At 38.4% G+C, this 27946-nt stretch overlaps 4 protein-coding genes across 5 annotated transcripts; 2 read left to right on the top strand and 2 right to left on the bottom strand.

Moving 5' to 3' along the window:
• Positions 1-219: 219 nt before the first annotated feature.
• LOC110794372 (serine/threonine-protein kinase CTR1) lies at positions 220-11704 on the top strand. 2 transcript variants are annotated; one of them, XM_021999379.2, is made up of 16 exons: positions 224-841; positions 1370-2406; positions 3528-3826; positions 4275-4419; positions 4925-5040; positions 5249-5454; positions 5884-6333; positions 7237-7277; positions 7941-8009; positions 8261-8361; positions 8453-8537; positions 8989-9087; positions 9183-9251; positions 9940-10071; positions 10992-11086; positions 11216-11704. In XM_021999379.2, the coding sequence occupies exons 2-16, from the start codon at positions 1474-1476 to the stop codon at positions 11310-11312; spliced, it is 2937 nt and encodes a 978-aa protein (XP_021855071.2). In that variant the 5' UTR covers positions 224-841; positions 1370-1473; the 3' UTR covers positions 11313-11704. The 2 variants fall into 2 exon arrangements, with proteins under 2 accessions (XP_056693888.1, XP_021855071.2); XM_056837910.1 differs by lacking the exons at positions 10992-11086; positions 11216-11704 and having other exon boundaries at positions 220-841; positions 9183-9288; positions 9940-10073.
• A 1672-nt stretch (positions 11705-13376) lies between these two features.
• On the bottom strand, positions 13377-14027 carry LOC110783479 (uncharacterized). Its single transcript, XM_021987852.1, has one exon. The coding sequence runs from the start codon at positions 14025-14027 to the stop codon at positions 13377-13379; it is 651 nt and encodes a 216-aa protein (XP_021843544.1).
• Positions 14028-14365: 338 nt separating this feature from the next.
• Positions 14366-18684, top strand: LOC110794462 (protein SICKLE). Its single transcript, XM_021999475.2, has 4 exons — positions 14366-15800; positions 17267-17482; positions 17603-17713; positions 18075-18684. Exons 1-4 carry the CDS (start codon positions 15530-15532, stop codon positions 18566-18568), a joined length of 1092 nt encoding a protein of 363 aa, XP_021855167.1. The 5' UTR covers positions 14366-15529; the 3' UTR covers positions 18569-18684.
• Positions 18685-19784: 1100 nt separating this feature from the next.
• On the bottom strand, positions 19785-26377 carry LOC110794557 (VIN3-like protein 2). The gene is made up of 4 exons (XM_021999567.2): positions 26181-26377; positions 23383-24040; positions 22060-22379; positions 19785-21089 (listed from the first exon to the last, which is right to left on the bottom strand). The coding sequence occupies exons 1-4, from the start codon at positions 26197-26199 to the stop codon at positions 20317-20319; spliced, it is 1770 nt and encodes a 589-aa protein (XP_021855259.1). The 5' UTR covers positions 26200-26377; the 3' UTR covers positions 19785-20316.
• Positions 26378-27946: the final 1569 nt, after the last annotated feature.

Genomic DNA, 27946 nt, shown 5'->3' with positions numbered 1-27946 from the left:
ATTTTTAAATAATTGTGTATGACATGGGACGTTGAAATGAGATTAGTACAAGTGCCATGTGACACATAAGCTTATTTATCAACGACTTTTAATATATTAGTATAGATTATATGAACTTGTCTCAAAATAATTCCAACAAAACAATACCAACTAAAATTAAAAAATGGTCATTGCTTCTCATACATAACGTCCCCATACAAGTCACATTATATTACACCAACGCCACCATCTTCCTTAGTTCCTTCCCTCCCTTTATTAAAATATAAAAACTCCCATACTCAACTCAGTCTTCCCTTTCTCTCTCCTCCACCCTTCTCAATACTCCAACCGCCATTCCCAATCTCTCCTCAAAACCCTACTCCCCACCTCTGCTTTTCACACTCTCCCTCCCATCCTTTCACATCTCCTGCAACAATCATCTTCATGCACTCATCACCTCAATCGATCACTCCAGCAAATTAAACTCCGTTCATTCAATTCCAACTGTTCGATCAATCGATCATGAACCTTGATAATTTCTGCAATTTCGTTTTTCTAGGGTTTAATTTGATGATTTGATTTTGGATTGCGGTTTGATTTTGATGCGGATAGCTATAGTAATAACAATCTACTCTTCAAAATTCGTCTCTCACTGATCAAAATGATTCGAGCAATTCTATCGAAGACGTGATCTACTGCTACCTTTTTTTATTTATATTGATCTAATTAAGTGAGATCTGTATAAATTTGGTTTCTAAAACGTCTCCTTTAATTGCTGTGATTGCTTCTAAGGTTTTCGATACTGGTTAAATTCAACATGATTCGTGCTATCTTATCTAAGACGTGACCGCATTTTCCTCCGGTAATTTCTTCACTTATTATTTCTGTATTATTCAGTTGTTTTTCCCTGGCGATTTATGTTCTTCGTTAAATTCTCTCTAAATTGTTGTTTTCAGTATTTATTTCGGTATTTCCCGTTGTTAATTGTACTTTCAGTTTGTTAAGTTTGAACGTATTTTTGAATTTCTTTCCCAGATTTTTTCAGATTATTTCCCGGTATTTTTTCATGTTCTTCATCATACTTCCAGTTGGATAATCAGTAAAATTTCTCGGTGTTTTTCATGTCTATGTACTTTCTGTTTGATGATTATGATGAATATTTTAAAATTTTAATTAATTTGTTTTTCCTGGATTTTTTCAGAAAATTTCCCGGCATTTTTCCATGATGTTCACCATACTTCCAGTGGAACACTGAGTAGATTTTATTAGTTTTTTTTTTTTTTTTTATAGATTTTCAGAATTTTTTGTACTTCCTGATGAATTAACTTAATGATGAAATGATGAATATTTCAAACTTTTAATTGAATTTAATGTTTGTGGAAATTTTCAGATTTTTCGGTGCAGAAAGCTGGTTTGATCAATCCGTCAAATTGAGGAAACAGTGATTTTCTCTCTCCTCCCGTGAGCTTGAAAAAGGTAAGGAAGAAGAAAAAGATGCCACACAGAGCAACCTACTTTTTCCCACGGCAATTCCCTGATACTCGGGGTACTTTCCCACCACAACCACCCCTCACACCAACAACAACAACACCTGCAACAACAACAACTACTCCAACATCATCAGTTCATCTTCACGAGAAGCACTCCTCGTCTCATATCAAAAGAGATTTCGATGTCGTCTTCAACAACAACAACAACAACAACAACAACAACAAAACCAACAACAACAAAACCAGCAGCAGCTGCAGCACTCCTTCCATAACCGAAAATGACGCGAAAGCGATATTGACGAAGAAGATCACGGGAAACAGTTACAACAACAACAACAAGTTGGCCGCCTTTTACAGCTGGATTGCAGCTGACAGTCGCAACAACAAGAAGAAGAACAACAAATACAAAGGCGGTATTAAGACGAAGTTGACATACAGTGATGAACATGAACATGAGCAGGAACTTTTGTTACCACCGGAATCGGAACCTGTTACGACTACGCCAGTACCGGCGTCGGTGTCGGTGTCGGTGTGTGGAGAGAAAGGTTGCGGGTTGTACCGGGATTCGTCATTGGCGAGGCTTTCGAGTTGTGGGAGTAGTTACGGAGCTGGGAGTTTCTTCTCTAGCGAAGTGCACGATCGCGAGGCTACTCGGTCCACGTTTCGGAGCTCGATTACCGAGGTAGTGGAAGAGGTGGCAGAGGAGAGAGAAAAGAATCATCATCATCATCATCTTCACCAACAGCAACAGCAGCAGCAGTTGCAGCAGAGTTTGGCGGATAAAGCAAGGGAGAGTTACTATTTGCAGCTCGCTTTGACGAAGAGGCTTGCTTCTCATGCAAAAAATGGGAATGAACCCACTATGTTCTTGTTTGAGGGTGGGTCTGAGGGGCTCGGGTCGGGTTCGGATGTTGACGCTCTGTCTTATCGGTTATGGGTACTTTTTCTTCCTCTTTTAACTTTTCTTATGTTCATGTCTTTTTCGTTGTTTGGGTTACATGGGATTGAAAGTTATGGTCCACCAGTATTGACGATTCATTTTTGGATCTTGAGTAGTACAAGAATTATTTTCCTTTGTCATTGTACGACAGGGACTCATGATCCAAAAATGGATCATAAATGGTAGGGTACAAATTTACAATCTAGTACGAAGTATGTAATTTATGTATCATGTTGTACAGTAGAATATTCGAATGCACATCAATAGGCAATAGCGATAGAGATTAATGAGTTAATGACCCGTTATTGTTATATTCGGACTTTCGGAGTATAGAGTAGTCGCCGATCTCAGTATTCTTCCTTAACATTGAGGATGGACCCCCATTGTGTGTGTTGTGTGTAGGCACTGTGTAGACAGACATATTTATTGGTTAGAGAACTATGAAATTTGAGTTTAAGATGAAAATTATTCCTATGTTGAATGAAAAGTGAAATGGCCTACCATAAATTTTGGTTATGGGGTCCATCAAGTGCTTCAATTTCTCATAAGTGGTCTTTCCAAGGGGTAATATAAAGTAGTTTAAGACAAAATTCATGAAATCAACAAAAAATATCCTTGTATTTGGACCACTGTCTTGATCTCATAGTACTACTATACATTAATGTAAACTGAATGGAAAGATAGAATGGACCTGATAAGTTGTATTTGGACCACTGTCTTGATCTCATAGCCTGATACTAAGAAATAATTGTTGTTGCTTGTATAAGTTGTGTTACCCTACATGATCATGTATTCATGTGGTTCTAAGATGCATTTTTTTTTTCCGCGCTATACATATACATGCATTTGTACAAATTGTATGTAAATTTGTACAAATTGGTTCATTTGCTTCCGTGTTTCTCTCATTCAAGTTCTTGTGTACTCTACTACTCTGATTACAAAGACGCACATGATTTTGCTGAATTCATGATTTATGAAGACTAGTATATCTATCTTATTACCCAATGCATCTGCCATGCTAAGAATGCCTGTCTACTAGGATATATATATGCATTGAGCTTTAATATTTATTTTTTCGTGACTTATATGCAGAAGAAAGTATTTTTGCTATTCTGCAGGTTAGTGGATGTTTATCATATAATGACAAGATATCAGATGGATTTTTCAACATATTGGGGATGAATCCTCATGTTTGGGTGATGTGCAATGACACTGAGGAAGCTAATGGGATTCCGTCGTTGGCTTCTTTGAAAGCTGTTTCACCTCACGATTCATCAATGGAGGTAGTAATTGTTGATAAGCATGGTGATTCTAGACTTAGGGAGTTGCAAGATAGAGCACAAGAACTATCCAGCACTTCAAAGAATGCATTAGTATTGGTGGAGCAGCTTGGAAAACTTGTCTCTGTACACATGGGGTAAGTATTAAGGTTTCCCACTTAGCTCTGTTTGGTTGGGTGTAAAACATTTTCAGTGTAAAGTGATTTTCATGGAAAATTATTTACAATGGAAAACACAATTCCAAAATTAGTTTTCCGTTATTTGGTTCCATGTAAGAAAAATGATAGGGAAAGTAAGCAAGTAGTGAGAAGAGTGTACAAGAGAGATAAGGCAAAAGGAAGGAAAACAGTTTTCCCTTCATTTTGAAAAGAAAATGGGTTTCCATCGTTAGGAGAGCAATTTTACTCCTACGGAAAATGGTTTTACACTCCTTCACAAACCAAACAATGTAAAATTTGAAAATAGAGGAAAACTGCTTTCCCGAAAAATGTTTTACACCCTACCAAACGGAGCCTTAGAATCTTAAATTAATCGTCCTGTTCTTTCTCCTCTATATTGAAAATCAAAATTCTTTTGGCATTGAAGGGGTAATTTTCCGGTGGAGCAAGGTGATCTACACATGCGGTGGAAAGTGGTTAGTAAGAGATTGAAGGAGCTCCACAAGTGTATTGTGCTGCCCATTGGTAGTCTCTCTTCAGGGCTTTGTAGGCACCGTGCAATCCTTTTTAAGGTTAGGTGACTGTGATTTCCATTTTCATTAATCTAAATTTGCTCCAAACAATTTAGGAATTGAATTCCCAGTTTGATTTGGATTTTAATTTATGCTCTACAATTTTCATAGATAAGATTATGGCGTAGGAAACAAACTACTCTGTAATTTTTTTGTTAGATAGTTGTTTTGCCTTTGGAATAAGGTTTAAATCTTAGCCCCCCAAAATAAGTTCTTAGCTTTTGCGAAAATACACATTAACTATATTGAAGGTGCACCTTTCCCAGCTAAATTCTAAGCAGATTTATCTTAGTAAACGTACCGTTTGGAATAAGTCCATATGAACCTTGTTTGTTGCTTGACTGAGTTTATTGAGTATGTAGGTTAGTGAGGCAAATTTTAACATTTTTTTATAATCGAAGTGCAGCACTGATAGAAACTTTTGAGAACTTGATCTTCCTTCAATACACTTGCATATCAAATAAGTCGTATAACATTTTAACAAATGGCGGTGATATATATGCAGAAATTGGCAGACTATGTAGGGTTGCCATGCAGGATCGCTCAAGGTTGTAGGTACTGTGCTGCAGATCATCGATCATCTTGCCTTGTTATAATTGAAGATGACAGACAATTACCAAGGTTTGACATTCAGAAATCTTGCAACAGATCATGAAAACCCTTAGTTTTTAGCATATATGCTTTTAAGCTTTTTCAGATAACAAACTTTTTGCATTCATGGAAATTTTTCTGCATGTAGTATTATCTGTTATTCAGAGCACACATAATATCATTTTTACCCTAATCCTTTTGTCTTTTTTGGATTGTATATGGATGCAATTTTCAACAGGGAATATATAGTTGATCTGGTTTGTGAGCCGGGAAATGTCCGCAGTCCAGATTCATCTGTCAATGGAGGTCTGCTTGCAGCACTGTCTTCACCATTTCAGATTTCTCGTCTCCAAGAATTTCAACAGACTTTTGTATACAATTCCTCATGTAACCAAATACCTATGACAAAACAAACATATGCTTCTTCTGGTCTTCTTAGTCCTGGTATGGTATTGTTGAACCTTTTTCATGATTTTGTTTGGAGAATAGAGTTTGTGAAGAAAGCAAATGAGATGCTGTCTGCATATACTCTTGTGATTGACATAATAATAACCCCAACTGCATATTAATGTCTGTTATAAGATTGATGATCATAAAATGATAGTATATAAGTGTTCTTAAGAAAACATCGGTTACTTGTCATTAATTTTACAATTTAGGCTTTGTTCTGTTTACCTTATTTCCACTTGTCATAAATTCAGTTAAGTTCAGATAAGTTCAGATAAGATAAGTTCAGGAAAAATAGGAAAAATAAGAGTTGATCAAGTATAATTTATAACTAAAATAAGTTTTGATAAGTTCAGATAAGTTCAGTTCATAAGTTCGGGAAAAATAAGTGAAAATCAGACCCTTATAATAGTTTGATGATTGCAGGAAGTTATAAAGGAGCTTGGCATAACGAGGAAAGTAACTTGCTCAAGGAAGGGAATAAGAGCAATGTCTACAATCCTCTTGATGAAAGTTGTAGAGGGATGAAATCTTCTGTTGTGCCTTTATTACTGGAGAAATCAGAGCATCCAGTAATTCAGAGGTCTGATTTAGTTGCCATCCAAACAGTCCCTGAAGTTTTGGCAAGTCCTGTAGCAGTATCTAGCCTTAGTGTGGAAGAATATATACAACAGAAAAATTACAGGAAAGAAATGGTTGTGCAGCAATCTGTAGTTGTTGATAATGTTCAACCTGTAGCTCAAGAGGGTGATGGTGAACAGTGCATGTTTTCTGCTTCGTCTATTCCCAGATTCTTGGACCTTGAACCTTCTCTCGCTATGGATTGGATGGAAATATCTTGGGATGACTTGCATCTCAAAGAGCGTGTTGGTGCTGGTACGTGTTCATCGTCCCTTGTCCCTTTGGTTCAGACCTGATCAAAAGACGGGATGGGCCGGGTTCGGGCCATAAAAATCTGCGCGGTATGTCGGGCCCGTCCGGGCCAGCTCCGGGTACAATTTGTGTGCCCAAAACCTGTATTTCGGGCCAAAAATAGCGGGCTTTCGAACCATTTTGGGTCGGGTCAAATTAATAACTTAAATTGTTGTTTTACGTTGCCCAAAACCCGTAAATTTTTTAAAAAATTCGAGCCGAAATATTCTGCCAAAACCCGATATTTTTTGGACCGGGCCCATGTTGATCAGCTCTAGTTCAATCTTGTACTCAGCCCCCTCTTTTTGGAAGTGATGAATGAGGGAAATATCTTTATTTTCCTGCCATACTGGATTACTGTTCATGCATAGACCTGATCAACACGAGCCCGGCCCGGATTTTGGCGGGTGTTGGCAGAATTTTCAGACCCGATTTTCAAGCCCGGCCTGAAATTTTAAAAATTTAACGGGATTTGGGCAACATAAAACAACATTTTTTGGTTATGAATTTGACCCGGCCCGAAAACCCCGACATGTAGGCCCGAAGTAGCAGGTCTGGTACAAAAAACCGACCTGAATCTTGGCCCGACCTGAAACCGACCCGTAATGAATCGTCAAAATTTGGCGGGTTTGGGCAGAATTTTTAGGCCCGGTTTTCGGGCGCGGCCAAAAATTTAACAGGCTTTGGGGCAACATAAAACCACACTTTTGGTTATAAATTTGACCCGGCTTGAAAAACTCGACATTTTAGGCCCGAATCATTGGATTTGGGCACAAAACTGGCCTGAATCTTGACCCGAACCTGGCCCGACCCGTAACAGTAATGCTAGAAGCCTCTTTGATATTTTTTTGGACCGACTTTTTACAGGTTCATTTGGGACTGTGCATCGAGCTGAATGGCATGGATCGGTTAGTACCTCCAATCCATCCTTAATGTCAAATTTGTATGGTATTTGCATTATATGTCGTCCGTCACATCATCATGTCTTTGTAAATATCTTCAGTTAGACCTTAGTAGTATTTCAAAGATGCTCACCAAATTTTACCCTTTCGTACACATGGAAACTATCTTGAAGGTCACCATTCCCGTTTCAGAAACTTTGGATTTTGGAACTTGAGGAAATTGAGGGGAAAGCTCTTTTCAAAATGACCAACAAGTTTCTTCTTACACAAAATAATGTTATATTTTTAAGCTAAGAGTAGTAAGTGATTTATTTTTTCAGTTTTGCATATCTATACTTCTTTTCTTAATTTTTCTTTAACTTGCGTTTTTACTTTTTTCCGATTCTACTTTCTGTTTATTTTAGTTCCGTGCCACATATTTGCAAACTGATTTTTTATTGGCTTATTGTTTGAGGTGATTCTTTCATATATCTTGTGTATGGTTAAGAAGCTCATATGAATTCTTTTTTGGCAATTTCTCATATAGATTTATACACAATAATAATAACAAAAGAAGTACAAAGTATAAGGGTCAGTTTGGTGTTTTATTTTGTACTTTATACTTCACCTATCTGTGGTGTGCCGGTATGTTGCAAGTATGATGCCCTTTGCTAACCTTCCGTGTTATAGGATGTTGCAGTGAAGGTCTTAACTGTCCAAGATTTTCAGGATGATCAGTTGAAGGAGTTCCTTCGTGAGGTAAAAGCATATAGAATTCCCAAATTTGTTAAATACTTTTGCAAACCATATTGAAATTTGTGAGGAATAGCTTGAATAGGATAAGCTATTCCTTATCAAAGTCAAGTTTCTGACTTTCTGGGTAGTATAGAGCTTATTCATATGTTTGTTTTATGTCCAATCTACAAGTTCTTGTTCTGTGATAGAAAAACAAGAAATGTAGCAATTTACGCAATTTCAAGTTATAACTCTCCGTTAATTTCTCTGTAAAGGTTGCAATAATGAAGCGTGTCCGTCACCCCAACGTGGTTCTCTTTATGGGTGCTGTAACAAAGCGTCCTCACCTATCCATAGTAACAGAATATCTACCCAGGTGAGGCATTTGAAACATCATAAAACTTTAATGATATTGACTTATTGAGTGTCTATGGAGTATTCACCTCTTTTGATTTTTTGGATACCAGAGGTAGCCTATACCGGCTTTTGCATAGACCATCTGCAGGCGAAGTCTTGGATCACAGAAGGCGATTGCGGATGGCGTTAGATGTGGTTTGTTTGTGCTACTTCCGGTTTCTGTTATTTTTCCTTTTTTGGATTTTTCCTGTGTCTAAGGCTCCGTTTGGTAGGGTGTAAAACGTTTGCGTGGAAAACAATATTCCATTTTCAATCATTTTACGTTGTTTGGTTTGGCAAGGGGTGAAAAACAATTTTCTATAACTCCCTCAAAGGTGGAAAAACCTTTTCCATCTTTTTGTTTTGAGGAAAACCACTTTTCCACATTTCCTCCTTACCTCCCTCTCCCTTCTTCCCCTCGATGTTCACCATCTTCTCCCATTTTATTTTAAGGAACCAAACAAAGGAAAACTAGTTTGGAATTTCCCTTGGAAAATGACAAAATGTTCTTCATAGAAAATAATTTTACACTGAAAACGTTTTACACAAAACCAAACGGAGCCTAAAGATTAATTCTGAAAACTTCTTTCTTCTATGTGCAATGTAGGCCAAGGGGATCAATTATCTGCACTGTCTTACCCCTCCTGTAGTGCATTGGGATCTAAAATCTCCCAACTTGCTGGTTGACAGGAATTGGACCGTGAAAGTACGACCCCTCACTTTTTTCATTTGTTATTGATAACATGTTCAAATCCTTTTGTTGAAGTCACAGAGTTAACTTTGCTTTGTGCCCTCTTTTAGGTATGTGATTTTGGTTTGTCCAGATTCAAAGCGCACACATTCATTTCTTCAAAGTCTGTTGCTGGAACTGTAAGCTTTTCCTAACCTCTACGAATGAGGCAATGATGTAAACTCCTATTTAATAAATTAAGCATGATATTGAGAATGTTTTAGCCAATTTATCAAATAAACATTACAACAAGATTTATTCATATTGTGGAATAATTAAAACATGCATTCCTGGTTCTCGATCATATGAACCTCTTGTCTCTGGTGTTAGGATCTACGCTTGACAGACAACTGAATTGCCAAAGTTTATTCATAGTCTCATGCCTTAGTGTTGGTTGTATGTGTCAAAAGTTGGCCGTGGGCCGGGCCGGGCCCATGGGCCTGAACAGGCCTGGCCCATGCAAAACCCATTCTACATCAGCCCGTGTTGGGCCGGGTCGAAAGTTTCAAAGTAGGGCCCATGGGGCGGACTGTCGTGCCTAAGCCTAATTTTACTAAATTTTGCGTGTTTTGTCATGTCGGACCGTGGTGTGTCGTGCATTTTCAAAAAATGCGGCCCAGACCCGGCCCACGGCTGCGTGCTCGTGTCGAGCCGTGCTTTTTCGTGCCTGGGGCGGGTCTGGCCACGGACATCTTTTAGTCAGGCAGTTAACATGCATTGCTTGGTGGAACTTGGAAGGCTTCACTTTAAATTCTTACAAAGTATGTATTTAATTACTTGTTAATCCTGATTAGTATATAATAATAGTAATTGTGATCTCAATTTCAGCCTGAGTGGATGGCCCCTGAGTTTTTACGTGGAGAACCTTCAAATGAAAAATCAGATGTTTACAGCTTCGGAGTCATCTTATGGGAACTGGTTACAATGCAACAACCATGGAGTGGACTTGGCCCAGCTCAGGTTTGTTTTATTCTGTTACAACATACATTGAGTATATTTCTTCGTGCTTTTCGTTTTTCCAACCATGTGATGGAAACATACCCATAATAAGATGACAATGCAGTAGGCTTCTTCTGGAAAATAACTCAAAGTCTGGAATTTCCAATACACTGAATTCTCTTATTACCCCTGAGTGACTGTGTGACTGTGTTTGCTTTAATTTGCAAGGTTTTGAAAAGCAAAGCATGTAATCCATTTAAAAAAAACAAAAAAAAAACTCAAATCCTTCGTTAAAGATGGTTGTGGGCCGGGCCGGGTCAGGCTTCGGACCGATGGCCTGGCCCACGTCAATCCCACTCTACACCATGACTGGTCGGGCCAAAAAATCAAAACAGGGCACAAGCCCACGGGCCATTTGCCTAAACCTAGTTTTACTAAATTTAGCATGTTTTGTCGTGTCGTGCCATGCCTTGTCATGCTTTTTCCAAAAAATGTGGTCTAGCCCATGACTTCGTGTCGGCCCGTGCTGGACTGGGATTTTTCTTACCGGGTCGGGCCAGCGCGGCCTCCCGGCCCACAACCATCTGTATCCTTCATACTTTCTTTGTTTTGAAATAGTTGCAACGTTTCCTGTTCACATGAATTTTTCCATTGCAAGTGGATACAATGAAATTTACATATTATCCCCTGTTTTTAGAAATAATTAACTAAAAAAACCGAGGGATATGAGTAGTGCAAGTGGGTAGGTTAATGAAAACAAGTGGGGGTATTTGTTAGCAAAAGTTACCAAAAACAAAAAGATTGCAACAAAACAAAACAACCAAAAATAGAAACGTTGCAACTAAAAGAGAACGGAAGAAGTATCCAGGACACTTGTAAAGATCCCTTTTTCTTCTCGTACCCTGCCTTATGTATGCGCATCACTCGTGATACATTTTCAGGTGGTTGGAGCTGTTGCTTTTCAGAACAGGAGGCTCACAATCCCAGCAAGTACCTCTCCTTTGTTGGCTTCCCTCATGGAAGCATGCTGGGCCGAGTAAGACTTCTCCTCATCTGCTTATCATTTTCTGCAATTATTTTCCTAATACCTTTTAGAAATGCCGCTTTGTTGCAAAAGTAGACTGAAAATAATCACCAAATCATCTGTTTCTTTTTTGCTGTGCAGTGAACCGAGTCAACGACCATCTTTCAAGAAAATAGTAGAAACCTTAAAAAAGCTCCTGAAATCCCCAACACAGGTCATACAAATGGCTACACCATAATAATGGGATAATGATCTCGAAATTTTCATGTTCAGCTAACGATTTCTTTGATTTTGCAACAACCTGAATAATCCTCCGCGAATGCAGTAATGCTCGGGGTAGTAGTAACTAGTAAGTACCTCTTCTTCTTTAAAAACATTTCTTGTTTCGTTTGAACGGTGTTGTTTGTTGTTCATAGGCAAAACCAATCCATGGAAGTGTAAATGCTGGAGAATTGTAATTGATACATTATGTATTGTAGCGTCTATGTAGGTGATACGATGATGGTTTTTTAATTCGTGGATCCCCGAATATTTATTAGGGTGACCAAACTAGCAATTCTATGTTTTAATTTGACTGTTAATGCTGTACTCAAAGATTGTAATGCAAGATCATTTCAGATTTTAGTCGTACGAACTACATATTTTAAATTTGATTGCTATGTTGTACTCCCTCCTAAAGAGGGCTGTGGGCTGGGTTGGGCTTTGGGCTGAGTATGCGGGTAGTGGGTCTGAACGGGACCAGCCCACGCTAAACCCACTTGTATCTGGCCGTGACGTGTTGGGCCAAAAATTTTGAAATTGGGGCCCAGGCCCACGTGTCATCGTGTCTAAGCCTGGTATTACTAAACTTGTCGTGTCAGGTCGTGGCATAATGTGCCTTGTTGTACTTTTCCAAAACATGTAACCGCCCACAATTTTGTGCCCATGTCCGATCGGGCTTTGTGCTCCTGTCAAGTTGAGCTTTGTGCCCGTCCCACAATTTTCTGCCCATGTCCGGTCGAGCTTTGTGAATTGTGCCCGTGCCACGGCCCACAATTTGTGCCCATGTCGGGTCGAGCTTTGTGGCCGTGCCCACACCAATATTCAATCGGGTGTTTGCATAAATAGTTAAAAACATAATATTTGTAATAGGGTGATGATAAAGGTCGCAAGTTGCGACAACATTTAGTTGTCACAATCTTACGTGTCGCAGTTTAATTGGTACATATAGGCGTCACTTAGGCTATGTGTCATCAGAATACTTTTACTATCAATTCAATATTTTTACTATGAAAATATATAAATAAGGTAGACGATATAAATAAGGAAACAAATTAAAATATTAAGATTTTCCAACCTTTTTTTGAAACATGTATAATATATTATATAAGTTAAATATTTTAGTTTCCAATTTAAATCATGACACATAAGCATGTCATGTCATCATTGTGACACGGCTTAAAGGTCGCATGTTGCGACCTTTATCATTTTCGTTTGTAATAAGTTGACGGTTTCTTTCAAAATATTACTCATAATCATGCAACGCTTACACATAAGACTAGATTTCTTGTATAAATTAGCTCAATTAATGTATAAATTAGCTCAATTAGAGCATCTCCAATGGTTGTAGCTAGGGACTAGCTTGAAATTTATAAAAGTTTCAAGCTAATAGTTAGACCATTGGAGTGAAAATAACAAATTAGCTTTGCCAAGCAAATTGCAAAATAATTAATTGACAAGTGGACAAGTGGAATAATTTTAAATAACAAGCTAGTTGCATGCTAGCCATTGGGGCACAAATTAGCTAGACAATAAAATAGCTTGAAATCTTATGTGGCATAATAAGCTAATTGTCAAATTAGCTTACCATTGTGGATGCTCTTACTAGCTTAACACAAATTCTTATTTACAAGGGGTGTACAATAAATATTGTACGCCGGAGTAAAAGTTAACTCAAAATGCTTAAAAGTTAAGCTTATATATGTAAAAGTTATCTATTTTTTAGTGATAAATTTTTTAATTTTAGTAAAACTTATTTCTTCAAAATGACTAATAATGTATAAAATTAATTATTTAACCTTTAAAATGTTTATTTATCAACTGTTTTATTACTATTATAAAAGTTAATCAAAACTAGGTAAAGTTACAAAAAATTGGATAAAAGTTATCTTAGTGTACAATTAATTTATTGTTCACATTATGTGCACAAGACCTTTTGCTAATTTAATACAATAAAATAAAAATCAATTAATACAAGATTTCCAACCTACAAACAAAAATAAATACGGAAGTACGGGAGTATATTTTCACCAACTAATTCTACTCATTCAACTAACTTTAACCGTTCCAACCCATTCCGAGCCACCACCGAGTCAGGCGCAACTCGAACCGCCTCCTCAAACGCCTCCACCGCCTCCTCCCTCTTCCCCAACCCCTCACAACACTCCGCCAACAAACACCACGCTCTCCCACTCTCTCTCTTCAACTCCACCGCCTCCCTGAGCTCCCTCTCCGCCCCTCCCCAAACCTCTTTATCAACCCCATCCGACTCAACTCGAGCGAGTCGACTCACCTCCATCCTCAACCCAGCCCGCTTCGCCATCGCGTCCGCCTTCTCCTCCTTCTCCAGCGACGCCACCGCGAGTGGGGACAACGCGACGTTGAGGGCGTCCAGCGCGGAGGTCTTGAACCCCTGGAGCTCAAGCGCGAGGGCCTTGAGGATGTGGTTGGCGGCGTCGGTAGGATCGAGGAGGACGGCGGCGTCGGCTTCAGTTACGGCGGAGGAGTATTTGGACTTAGCTAGGTGATCGGCGGCTTTAACGAAGTGGCGGCGAGCTTGGTGTTTGTTGCGGTTGCGGTAGGAGTGGTAACGTGTGAAGAGTTTTTGAGGGATGTTGTTTGTCCATAAGTATGTGAGGATGCTTACTAGGAAGATCAGAGCTTGTAGAGAGATGTCCCACCACATCGACGACATTGTTGATTGATTGTTTGATTTTTGCTAAGGTTTTTTTAGGGTTTGAGATTAGAAATTTGGGGACTTTTTTAGAATTGGGGAGTACGGAGTATTTGATTAGAATTTTGAAGGAAGAAATTGAGATTTGTTGAATTGAAAGTCAAATTTGGTTTGCTTTTTAGGGGAGAAGGGTTGGAAAATGGTGGGAATCTACCTGTGTTGAAGTTGTTGACTAGAGGTCTAAAGGATTTATAGGGAATAGTCAATGACCATTACACTGACGTCTAGAAGATAAGGGTTGAGATTTTGCAAACGTTAAGTAGCTTGTGGTCAAATTAGCTTGTTTGCCCGAAACCTGACCCGGAACAAAAAAAAGCCCGCCCGGAAACGAGCACGAGGTCGTGGGTCGTGGTCTGGGCCTGAGCCTTAATTTTTTAGAAAAAACACGACAAGGAACGGCACAACAAAAGCACGCTAAATTTAGTAAAATTAGCTTTAAGCACAACGGCCCAGCCCGATCCGGCACGAAAACCTGTGGGATTGGATCGGGCCTGGCCCTGTTTTCGACCTTCTCGGCACAGCCCGGCTCAGCACTATAGAACGCGGCCCCGACCCGGTTAGCCCCACGCCCCGTGGGCTTAGTCCGAAGCTCGCCCGGTCCACGACCATCTTTACCACTAATAGTCACTTGCGTCTATTACTTTTGACATGGACTTTCTCGTAAGTTCCTACGTGTGATTTGGTCAAATCTATACTTTATGGGTTGATCATAGATTACCTCGGGTTTTTGCGAAGAGTAATACAGTAGGATCCATGAATTTGGGTTGGCTAAAGTTACAACTTGTTAAGTCGGGGTATAATGAGTTTGACGTTAGAGAATAAAAATTTTGAGCGTTGGTAAAAATACACTTCGGATGCAGATCGAGCCACTTTCATTAGTGACTATTGACTAGAGGTCTAGAGAAAAGGTAGGAAATAGGCAACACTTCTTGTGTCTCTTAATGTTTGATCCATTTGGCTTTTCACGTTCCAGAATTTACTCACTAACGTACCGAAGAACCCGAATCAATATAAACCTGAACCAAAATGTAACTCTGCTAAACCAATTCAACCCGACCCATTCAGACCGTTTTTATATGAACCTGACCCGATATTAATTCGACCTGATATAACATGAATTTGTTACAACCCGATAACCCGTTTACTACTCATCATGTTCCAACTCAACCCGACTATAACCCGAACCTGTTACAACCCGACCCGACCCAATATGAACTTGTGTCTACTAACCCAAACCTAACCAACCCGATATCAAAATGAACCCGTTACAACCCAAACCCAACCCAAAACCAATTTATTTGTCCGAATTGACTCAAATAGGAAGTGTTTAAACCGAGGTAGTATAAAAACAGCTCTAACTTCGTTTAATCCTAACTTTTGTCTGATTAAAGTTTAATTCCACGTAATCCAAAATATATGTTGTTTAAGCTCAACTCAAACTGAATTCGTGAACTCCATTGGCGATGGAGGAATCAGACAAGAGGAAAGAAAGACTACGGGCAATGAGATTGGAAGCTACAACCGATGTTTCATCATCTTTCAATCAACAAACCCTAAATTCAATTTTGCCGCCTCCTCTTACAAATCCATTGCTTGAAAATGAAGATTTTAACGTCGCCGCTACAACTGCGCCACCTCGGTTCGATTTTTACACAGATCCTATGGCCGCTTACTCCACTGATAAGCGACGGTCATTCACTCCTCGACCTCATTCTTCACCTTCTGCTTCTTATGGTAATTAATTTTTATTTTTTTTTCAATTGGGTGGAATTTATTTTAGGGTTTTGATAGAAATTAGGGATTGTGGGAAAGAGTTAACTACAGATAATTAAATATGATTGAGGTTTTATGTCTATTGAATGAATCCTTGTTCCGAAATTAGCATCTTTTATGGAAATATTGATCGTGATTGTTCAAAAGATTGATGAAATTCGGAATTTGACTGGGTTTAAATCAAGGGTTTTGGTCACTCTGCTGTTCTGTGAATTTCTCGTATTTGGTGCATTATTTTAAATTTTATTTCTACTTGCAAAAAGAAGTAATTGAACTTAATGTGGATAAGAATCTATTATCATAAAATCACATTGATGCTTTAGTAAGTGATCAGGTGTATTATCAGCTATGTTACCCGGACTCGGATACCCATGTCAACACGGGTACATGTCCAAGTGTCTGACACGGCTCTTTTGTGAAAAAAGTTGCATGATTTTGGTCAGTGCCGAAGTGTCCATAACCACGTCCAAGTGTCGAGTATCTGACATGGGCATTTGAGGTGAAATGAAAGAGTCCGGGTAACCTAGATTATCAGGTGCACCCTGTTATAGTAATTCTTGTATTCGCGTTTCCATCTCTTTAAACGTATTCATCGTGTTGAATTAGAGTCCTTCCTTAATCAATGGTGTCTGTAATATTGACAAGTTATTCATGGCATAAGTTTCTGTTGGGTCAAACTGAGGTTCACTTGTGTGTATTCAGAAACTGTAGGGGTCGGCCAATGAGTTCTTGGCTTAGTGGTTAAGACTGAGGGCATGTGTACAATGGTCTGAATAAGCCTGCTTCATCGCAGGCAAAGTGATAGTTTTCCTTTTCTTCGAAAGTTTGCTACCTAAGTTGCAAAAATTGCAGGCAAAGTGACCTTTCTTTTTCTCTAGTTTTAGTTAGGGGTCTTGCGGCAGTAGAAAGGGTCAGGGTAGGTTGGGGCAGTTACGAAGAACGCTAACGGGAAATTGGCTGTTTGAGAAAAGACGTTCTTTCGGTAAAGGCTGACACTTTAGACATAAAAAAATTAACATCTTTTAGGGACAATGTCGGATCTTGAACAGTTTTACGAGGGGTCAGTACAAGAAATTAAGCATATAGTATGAAATTTATACACTTATATTCAAATTTTAGGGGGAGGGGAGGAGCAGAATTGAAAATACACTGCGGAATTTTTCCCCGGGGAGCAGGGCCCACCCTGGCCATAAGTAAGAACCGCCACTGCTTAGGGAGTACATAATTAACTGCTTTTGCGTTGTTTTTTACACTTAGTTTCAACTCACGAAGTATATTAACGGATGAACTTGGATCTGTTTGGAGTTTATAGTCCTTATTATACTGATCAAATGTTGTATTGCTTCCAATATGTTACCCAACTGTTCCGTTGAATTCTGTAGCTTGTGCATGAAATTGATTTATACCGTTTTACATGGCACTAACAGGACCAAGGAACCCCGAAATGCCTCCCCCTGGTGCTCATCAATTCCAAAATAATTATGCACCTCATCAGGGTGCGTATCAAGGTGGAGATCCCTATCATAGGCCCGTCAGGCCCGGCCCTAATTCAAGTCCAATGGGGATCAGGAGCCCGTATCCTCAGCATCAAGGCCCCGCGTCAAGTCCTATGGGGATTAGGAGCCCGTATCCTGTGCACCAAGGTATACCCCTCATGTCCGGAATACATTTTCGATCTGTTTCTTTGAATGATTATTATTCTTAATGCAGTGTAACAGTTTTAGAGTTTTCCAGTTCACACTATAACTAGATTAAATGTGCAGGTAGTCCCAACTTGGTTGCTCCACCTGGCACGGGTCAATGGTTTAACAATAATCCTATTCCCGGTCCTCCTGGATCGGAATACGGGGGTGGCCCTTATCCTCCGTATCAAGGTACGTTTCTGCCATCCGAGAAGAAATAGGTTGTTTTTAATTATTCCAAGGTAGACCTGATCAAAAGGCGGGCCATACCGGGTTTGGGCTGATTTTGTGTGCCCAAAACCCGCTATTTCGCGCCAAAATATATGGCTTTTCGAGCTATTTTAGGATCGGGTCAAATTTATAACTAAGAGTGTAGTTTTACATTGCCCAAACCGCGCCAAAAAAATAAAATTCGGACCAGGCCCGGAAAAGGGCTTAAAATGTCTGCCCATACCCCGCAAATTTTCGGGCCGGGCTCATCTTGATCAGGTATTTTCCAAGGTAGTTATCCTGAATTTCCACTCATTATTGGCTATGTATATTGATTATGCAGGTAGCCCTAACTTTAGTTCTCCTCCACAAGGAAGGGGTAACTGGCCCCACAATAGTCCCGGCACTGGCCCGGGGCGTGGAGGCGGTCTTAGTCCCGGCCCTGGCCCGGGACGTGGAGGAAGAGGGAGGGGTCAATGGGACGGCAGCCGGATGACGAGCCCTAGTTCCAGTTATTCCGGTGGAAGAGGAAGGGGAAGAGGCTACGTTTATGGTCAAGGACAAGCACGGTCTTTCTACAACAAGTCCATGGTCGAGGATCCTTGGGAATCCTTGACCCCGGTTATTTGGCAGGGTGAGAAAGAGAACGATGTCAAGAGTTTTGGAAATAACCGGTATTTTCAGAAAACGCCTGGTTTTCAAAAAACTCCGATTGCCAAAAAAGCCCGGGTTTCAAATCCTTTTGACGCGTCTAATTCAAAGAAAGGTAGCAGCCTTGCTGAGTACTTAGCTGAGTCTTTTGATGAAGCTGTTGAAGAAGCAGCCACTATACTGTAATGCTTTAACAATTGCTGGTTAATGTGATGATAATTTGGTAGTTTAATTGTTATATTTGATAAACAAATACTCCCTCCTTTTCATAATATGAAGTACCAGTTTTTTGAAGTTCAAAATTTGAAGTTCAAAATGTTTTAAGAAACCATATTGATTTGACACAATTTTGATATTAAATGTTTTTATAATTTTATCCAACATATTTTAAGAATATTAATAGTCAAGAGTTTGAAAAACGCAAGTCTATTCTGAAACGGAGGGAGTATTTGACAGTCATTGGGATACCACACAAAAGCAGAGGGATCACAAGCCAATTTTGTACATTAATTATACAATATCGTACACTCGTCTCTAATATATATATATATATATATATATATATATATATATATACTTCGTATATTTTTTTTAATGAATATGTTATTTTGTTCTGTATATTTTTCCTGTGTACACTCGTTTTCTATGAATATACTCTTTATTCTTTTTTATCGTTTATTTACTTTTTGACCGTCTCCATTTTAACCACAAATTATTACGAACCTTAGGTAAGGTAACTATTGAGACAGATTATGGCTACAAAATGCATTTCTTCCAACTTTGGTAATACATACAAGAAGAATAAAAGGAAGAGCTACACCTGAACTCTAAAACTGTTCTTTAGTTTCTATTCAGATTGCTTGTTCAGTCGTTTCCCCTAAATCCGAATCCACTGCAGAGCTTCAGGATTATGATAGCCTGCCAATACAAGACTGCTGACTAAAAATGGCTATGGGCTGCCCCGGCCCGAGCCCCGACTCGACACAAAAAGCCTAGCACAGCCCAGCCCAGCCCGGGCACGAAGTTGTGTGGTGGGGCCTATGCAGCAGTTTTTTTGGAAAAAGCACGACCCAACACGACAAAGTATGCTAAATTTAGTAAAATTAGGCCTAGGCATGACAGGCCGGCCCGTGGGGCCTGTGCCGCATTTTAAAAGTTTCTACCGGCCCACTAAACGTGGGCTAAGTGTGGGATGGGCCCGCTCAGGTCCACTACCCGACCCGACCCACAACCATCTTTACTGCTGACTACGATGGAGATTACCAATCTCAAACTGTCACTGGTACAGATAGCCACCCAACCTGTAGCAACTCTCAGCATCTACTAAAGAACCATGGTTGTGACTTTCCTCCCTCCATAACTGAAACAGTCCATATATTTGTAACAAACTTGTAGGAAACAATTCAACAAAGGTCATAAACTGCACATTCATTCAGAACACCATCACGAATTCATTCATTCACGATGCTGTAATAACATATGCATCAGAAAAATCTGAAACAGGGCACTGAATATATTGACAGAACCAAGGAAAAGCCTGAAAAAAAAAAGAGGAAGTGATAATGCCACTCCTTCAACCTATACACTATTTTAGAGTATTCACCATTTTCCCATTTGATGCATAACAAGCCCCTTTTCCGGCGATGTCAGATCACAAGTTGAATTATCATCAGAATCTAAAATCTCTCTATACCAATACCAACCTAGATTCTAGACAAAATCATCATCAAAATAGCCTAAGATAAGTTAGTTTTTTTTTCATTTTTTTGTTAAAAGAGAAGAATAAAAGAAGGATTGTGATATTAGGGCAGAATGTATGTTGAGGAAGTAGATCTCTCACTGCAAATTTCATCAGCAAAGGCATCATGAGCCCAGCCCGCTGGCCCGGCCCGAAAAAGTGGGTATTGGGCAGAATTTTTAGAAGGATTGTGATTTTAGGGCAGAATGTAAATTTCATCAGCAAAGGCATCAGTTAGCTGCTCGGCCAAGCTTGGCGGGTCATCCACCATAGTATCCACAAAAGCACTAACAACCCGTCTTTCTCTCATCGTTGCTTTCAAGCTAAACCAAGTGAGAAACTTCACTCTGAAATCAATACTCAGGTGCCCTACGCGCTCCAAACTCTTGATCACCTTTACACAATATTCATAACTTCTATTCAGTTCTTCAACAACCATCTTGTTACTCGGGCCAATACTCGGGCCAACTACTAAATCTTGCCTCGTGTCTACTTTTGATGGTGTGATGGGGTTTATTGACCCGGAACTTACTATATGTGTGTCATTGATGTCATTTAAAGATCTGAGTTTTGCTGTATGATCATCAACTGTAGCTGATTTGAAAAAACTCATGGGTTTTTCATCAATTATCACATCATCATGTTCATCTGAAACTTGTTCATCTGAAACCAAAGGAAACATCTCAACTGATGGAGGAGTAAGCCATTTTGCTTCCCAAGTCCCGAAAATACTCGTGCAACTGAAAAGAGAAACTCTGCAAGCATATTCTGTGTCTGGTTGAAGGTCACAGATCTGGAATTTCTTTTCTGGTTTAAGAACAATGCAAGAGGGCTTTTCTGGATAACTCTTTAAAGCAGACTTTTGATGCCATATTCGACAACCCAAAAACTCTTCAAAAAGACGATCATTGTAGTCCAGTACAATGACTACTGATGTTGGGAAAGATTCTTCAAAACGTATTTGACATGCTGTGTAAAATTAGATGGGTTATTACCTAATAAAACTGAAGCAGATATATAAAGGTAAATAATGAAGAGGGTAAAGTATACTAAGTATGAAAACTGACAATGTGCTTTCTCTTGGTAATAGAGACACTGTCTCTCCAGAGTTCTTGTAAATCACTTGATCAAATGAACTTCAAATCATTCGAGTAACAAATAAATTCAAGTCTTGGTAAAAAAATTTAATGTAGAGAGTTTCACTTGATATGACATAATTAATACTCCCTCCGTCCCTTTTTGTTTGCCCCATATTACTCTTTGAGGTGTCTCTTTGAGATTGCTCCATACCTTAACGACACGTTTGGTAGCCGGCCATAAATGGTGTCAATGGAAATGAATTTATATGTAAATTTGTAAGGAAAATCAATATTTATTCCTATGGTAATGCTAGTTTACTCAAAATTATCTCTTTTTCTTTATACAATTCCATTACCATCCATTACTATTTGGGGAGTGCCGGAGTGGTATTAGATGGGAATGCAAATTTATGAAGAAAAACACCAAGTTTGAGACAAAATTTCTTTACCATGGATATCACGATGTTATTTCCTTGCCAAATAACACTTAGATATTATTCTCGTTCCCACCATTTAGTACCGGCTACCAAACGGGCCGTAAATGGTACATTTTCCAACTTGTTCTCTCTTTTCTCTCTCCTCACAGGCCCACTTTATCAATCCATGTGCACATTTTACACCCAAGTCTTGATAAACTGAATTTTGACTTGGGGCAATAAAAAAGGGACGGAGGGAGTATGCATGAAGAATGTAGGAAGTCAAAAAAATATTTCTACATGGGGTGTTCTTATTTTACATACCTTAAATGGGGGTGTTCTTGTTAGAGAATTAAGTTCTTAAAACATATTTCTGCACATGGAAAAAGTACGAATAACATTTCAACCAAAAATTACTATTCCACAAGCAAGTAAAAGACTTACTCAGAGTGTTTTCTTGATCCAAACCGCATGTGTATGGCTGGGTAGACAAGGCATCAAAAGCATCTAGAGCAGAGGCGCACAACTTCTGAACCTCGGCCCCACAAGCAAGCCTGTTAACAATTCCTCGGCCCATTTTTTCACATACCCGATCAAGAGGCCCGAGTTCCTTCCTAAGTTTCTTTGCAGCAATATCTATAGGCTTATGTAGATCCTTATACCGTTCAGTTCCATCAAGGATCTTGTGACACAATGAGATTCTTAGACATAGCACATCAACACGTCTAGCTTCCTTGACAACCAACAACTGCTTTCGCCATGTACTGTATGTCATTGACAATAAACATAATCAAAGATCAACAACATGAGGAAGTAAAAACCCATAACGGTTATGTATTGCCAAATACATAGCATGTATCAAAAATGGTATGGAAAATGAAAACAATGGTATAAAAATTAAGAACAATGGCGTGTTTATTTGAACAATGGTGTGTTTATGTTATGTGAAATTACCAGCATACCCCTGTGATGTATTTGTAAATACATAACTGTGTGCCTCCTCTCCGTTCTCTCAACAACATATCGTTATCAAATAGGAGCATGGATGTGTGCAAAATTTTAATTCTGTGATGCAGAAATTGGATTTAAAAAAAATGTGAAGCAATTTATGTTCTTCAGTGAATTGCCAAGACTATTCCTGATTGCATAATGCTTAATGAAAGTTTAATTTAAACTCCTATTTGAAAAAGATATGTAGATGATGAAGTTGATGTTATGATAACGTGAACACCTCCCCAACTCTCCAAGCTCTCAACGAAAAACAGAAGAAAAGTTGAACAAATACCAATTATCAGAAAGGTCTATGTATTCTGTTACTAATATAAAGTCAGGAATAAAGAAAAAAGGGAACTCTTCAAAAAAAAAAAATAGGTAATGCGCAGAAATAAAAGGTCCATAACCAAGAAGGTGCTATGGGGCTTCAATTCATGCTACATACTAATGCACACATGAGGCAAGCCAACCAGATCCAAACAATTTTCTTGGTTCATTTACTGTTATAAAGCATGACATTAGCTTTTGCACAGTTCAACACAAAGAAAATCAGATTTTTGCCTCCAAATACTATCATATATTAAGTGTTCATGACATGTTAAATAAGATCACCAAGCTAGATTAATTAAATTCGGTAGGAAAAAAAACATGCTAATCATTACTTTCCTAGTTTATGCTTGCATAATCTTGCATCTTGATGTAACCCCAACTTCAAGATCCAAAAGTACCTGAAAACCTGTACAGAAATAGTGCAAATTTTCAGAGAACTCTTACCTCATAAGGTCATTGATTTTTCCGCAAGAAACACAATAGAATCTCCCGTCAGCTTTTCCACGCTTACAATTCTTCAGTATACCAGTTCTTTCATGTTTTAGTGCACAATTTATATGACAAGACATCCCACATGAATCACCTTCATTAGGCGGATCAGAGTCACAGGTCAACCAAAGACTTGGATCTTTATTATCATCATAGTGATGGCAAACACAACAAGAACACCTTTTGCAGAAACCGTCATCTTGGGTTAGAGTAGCTCTGCAAGCCAGATTTGGACATAATAATAAGGTTTTTACTACTTCACTCTTGCTTCTGCTTAGGTTTTGTAAAGAATCCTGGTCACTTTTTCTCTGCTTCTTTGCTCCATTCTGACTTTTGGCCATAGATAAATCAAGATCATTATCAATATCAATATTCTTCCTCTTTGAGTTTTTTGAAATTAACTGTAGAAGGTGTTGAATCATTCTAAGTTTGGTAAATCCACTGTATTTTCTTTCTTTACCCATTTCAGCACAGATGATTTCCAACAGCTCTTTGCGGCTAAAAGAACTCAGAATCTCTGGTGCATCTTCTGGCCATTGAGCAATTTCACGAACTAGCTCCCTCTTTTCTTCCAAAGGAAGTCCACCACATTTTGTGGGGTCAAGGACTAAACCTGCTCAGACAAACTAAACTGATCAATGCTAATCCACTGTTACCTGATTCGCTAGTATAAGACTGGGTACGGGTACGCAATTCGCTACCTAATTTGCTAAATTAGACCAAAATTGTACCATTTTCATGTTATAATTCACCTTTTGGGTTCGTGGGGACATGGGGTGATTAGAGAATTAGGTAACACTGTGCTAATCCAACACTTCCAGTATCCCCAATCCTCACTCCCTCTCAAACCGGTGGACAGTAAGCAGAAACTTCCCTAATTCTTCAAACATGGTATGCTTAGCCGAGCTATCAAACGGGTAAACACTTCTCATTTTCCCACCATTTTTTTTCTTTTGTCCCATCATCTTGAATCCAAATCTTTTATGACCATCAATTGATTAGACATCAATAGCCAAAGTGTGGAATTCCTAGGTGAGAAAGCATGGTCATTGATAGTTACATGATGTCTATGCAGAAATGAATCTTTTGGCAGGTGACAGAACACAGAGAAGCATGATTATCCAACATATTATAGTGCCAACTGCCAAGAGACTCAAACAGTAGTATATGCATCAGAATAGTATCAGGTTTTCATGACAGTCTTAGTAGTAACAGTATGGCCATATGTAGTTCAATGATACTTATTAGCACATAAGCGCTTTTGCTGCATAATTTATCTCGAGTCTTAACTCTTAACCAATCAAATCCTGCAAAACTTTAAAGGTGTAGTGTAGTCATACACTGCTAGTATGTTAATAATGATTCATAATGACATTTTGTCACTAATCTTTAACCAAATAAGACCACTGAACTTCGTTATCATTCACTATACCGCTGGTGATTGGTGAAAGCCTAATCACTGACAGACCCTTCTTCCAGTTTATGGAACAGAATTTAAGGAAACAATCTCCTAAATGGAACAGAATTTAAGGAAACCATCACTAGAAAGTCAAAATTTAATGGTACATCATGGATGAAAGTAAGGGAGTTATGACTGCAGGAAACACCAGTAATTAATCGTTCTCCTAAAAGTGTTCGTATCAGATCAAATCCCCTACTTTCAGTGAATGGACATGTATATTGATCATTGTAATACTCTCTCTTATTCAATTTCCACTACAATTCAAATATAGCTTTTTTCCCCCGAACTTTGTTTCAGAAGCTTTCAACTACATGACATGACATTGGCTTTCATCCCGATGATTACTATTACGGAGTACTTCATTAACTGTTCCCTACATGTTTTCATATGCTTAAATAACACCCCTTGATCCTGCATTAAATCCTATTAACTAGCTTAACAAGAGCTCTCTCCTAAACAAAATTAGCCACCTAATCACAAATCATTTTCAAACTTCACAGGACAAAGCTGTCTATATCATGGGAGCCATCTTGCCCTTTCTCCCCATTTTCTCAATATTCTATCTTTTATCTTAAAAGTACATGCATAATTGAGGCACTTTTACACCATAGAATCATTCCTATCGAGAAATCGCGCTCCGATTCATGATTAAAGGATGAACAGTCACTAAATATCAACAGGAAATGCTATTTCCACATTCACTTTTACAATTTAGCAAACATTATACAAGGCATGAAAAATCAATAGTAATACACTCTCCCTTCCAAATAAAAGCCTGCAAATTCACTCACAAATCCTTTTTCTACCACCCAAATCATTTAACATGCACTCTTTTCCTTCTCCCTCATCACCACTGTAAGCTGTCAATTCTTCTTTTTTTCTCTTTTTCTCTTTTTTTTTTCTTTTGAACTTTCAACATTTTGCATTCATTTTTTATCTAACAAAGTTTAAAAAACATAGAATTATAATAATCCCAGAAACCAACACTCATAAACTACCATTAGCATGCATCCAACAACTAGATAACACACACACACTAATCCCACAAAATATAAATTCTTTGAACAAACACATTTCATTCATTCATAACCAAATAAATAAATAAATAAACAAATTTAATCGACACCCACATGAAAGTAGCCCAGAAATCAACAAACCCATAATTGTTTTCCCATCAATCATACATACATTGTAAAAAAAAAACATGATAACACACCCTAATCATTAAAAATAACCAAAAAGAGTGAAAATGGTGTAAAAAAGGGTAAAAATTTACAAATAAAGATTTCACCTTTAAGATTCGCCTCCATGCCGCGAGAAAACAAAAAATAAAAAAACGAAGAAAACCCAAGAAAATATGGGAAAAATAAAGAATACCCTTTTGAGCTTTCAGTTGTTAGACATTGTTAGAGTGGTAAAAGGAAGGCCATGAAGAGAGAGAGAGAGAGAGGAGAACTGTGGTTGTTTTTTTAGGAGTTGTTGTTGTTAATGAAAAAGGGTATGTGAATTTTTATTTTTATTTATTTTTTTATTTTTTTATTTAGGGTGGTATTGGTAAAATTGAGGAATTGGGGGTTAACATCGAGAACCGAATCAAAAGAGGGGGGGCCAAAGGGGTAATCAAGTGTTATATTATAGAGTTTTTAATTTGCTTAAAAAATGATTTGAGTGAAATTTATGGGATTTTGATTATAATAATAATCTTTATTTGATTCATCACCAAATTTTTAGTGTTGTAAATACTTTTGAATATTGTGAATGTTATGAATCTTGTTGTGAATCTTGTGATAGATGAACCTTCGACCATTACTCACGCGCCACTTGAAAAGAACGGTCAGATACGGGCACAAAGTCGTAGATCGAAGTTGGACTGCATTTTTTCAGAAAAGCCACGACCCAATACGACAAAGCACGTTAAATTTAATAAATTTAGGCTTAGGCACAACGGTCCGCCTTATACGAGGGCACGTGGACCTAGGCCTCATTTTTAAAATTTTCTCCCAGTCGATTACATGCGGGATTGGCGTGGGTCAAACCCATTCTGGGTCACGAATCGAAGCCCAACATGACCCACATCCGTCTTTAGAGTCAGGGGCTCAAGGCCATGGCCATCTGGTCCGCACCTAATTATGGTGTTTGAGGTTTTGTTTGGCTTTCTTTAGGTTGCGTTTTTATTTGAGCGGGCCAGTATGTGCGATGATCTAATTAGGTTAATATACCACATGTTTTACGCAAATGTGGCATATGGATAATGGTGTGACACTCGATTGGCGCGAGAGAAATTCGGATTGCATTTTTTTAAGGGTGTGTCAACTAGCTTTATAAATATGTTATGAAGTTCAATTTAATTGGGTGAATAAAATTGATCATTCATACCAGAATATTTTTTTAGAGATAATCCGACGGTACACGTATAAAACTCTATAACGAAGTGTGTCAGATTGTACACATTCACATACCAAAGAGTAGTTCACGTCCAAAAAAAAAAAAAAAAACCTAGGTATAGTACAACTCATGTAATATTGATTTATTTTGACAACAAAAGTGTATACTCCGTACTTGATAAGAAATTGTTGGAGGTTAGTGATGGAATTAGAGAGTACGGAAAAGGAGATGAATCTTGTGTTACTTTTTATGAACAAGGCTAACATCCCATTTGTGAATTGTGGTTAAAGGCATTTGACAATTTTTTTGCAAACCATGGGGGTACACGTTGTTTTTTAAAAACATAGCAATATTTCTAAAACACTATTGTACTTCACCAAAACATCCTTTTTTTTAGTGTAAAAAGAGCCACAAAAAGTACTAGTATATGATCTTAGGTACTAATCTCCAAGACATTTTAAGAAACTAATCTACACAAGTTATTTAGATTAACTCCAGAAGTTATAACTTTTAAACCGGTTCTACGTTTTGTTACAAATAAAACCTAATTGGTTCACGTGGTCATATCAGAGGATGATTCATACCCGTGTTCATATGAAATATATGCGAAATTCCCCCGCCAGGTGACTTCAATTATTTTTCCATTTGCGGTCGGATTGGATCAGATCATAT

Source organism: Spinacia oleracea, chromosome 2 (genome assembly GCF_020520425.1).
Source record: "Spinacia oleracea cultivar Varoflay chromosome 2, BTI_SOV_V1, whole genome shotgun sequence".
Classification (NCBI taxonomy): Eukaryota; Viridiplantae; Streptophyta; class Magnoliopsida; order Caryophyllales; family Amaranthaceae; genus Spinacia; species Spinacia oleracea.
This window is presented reverse-complemented; position numbering and strand designations above follow the sequence as displayed.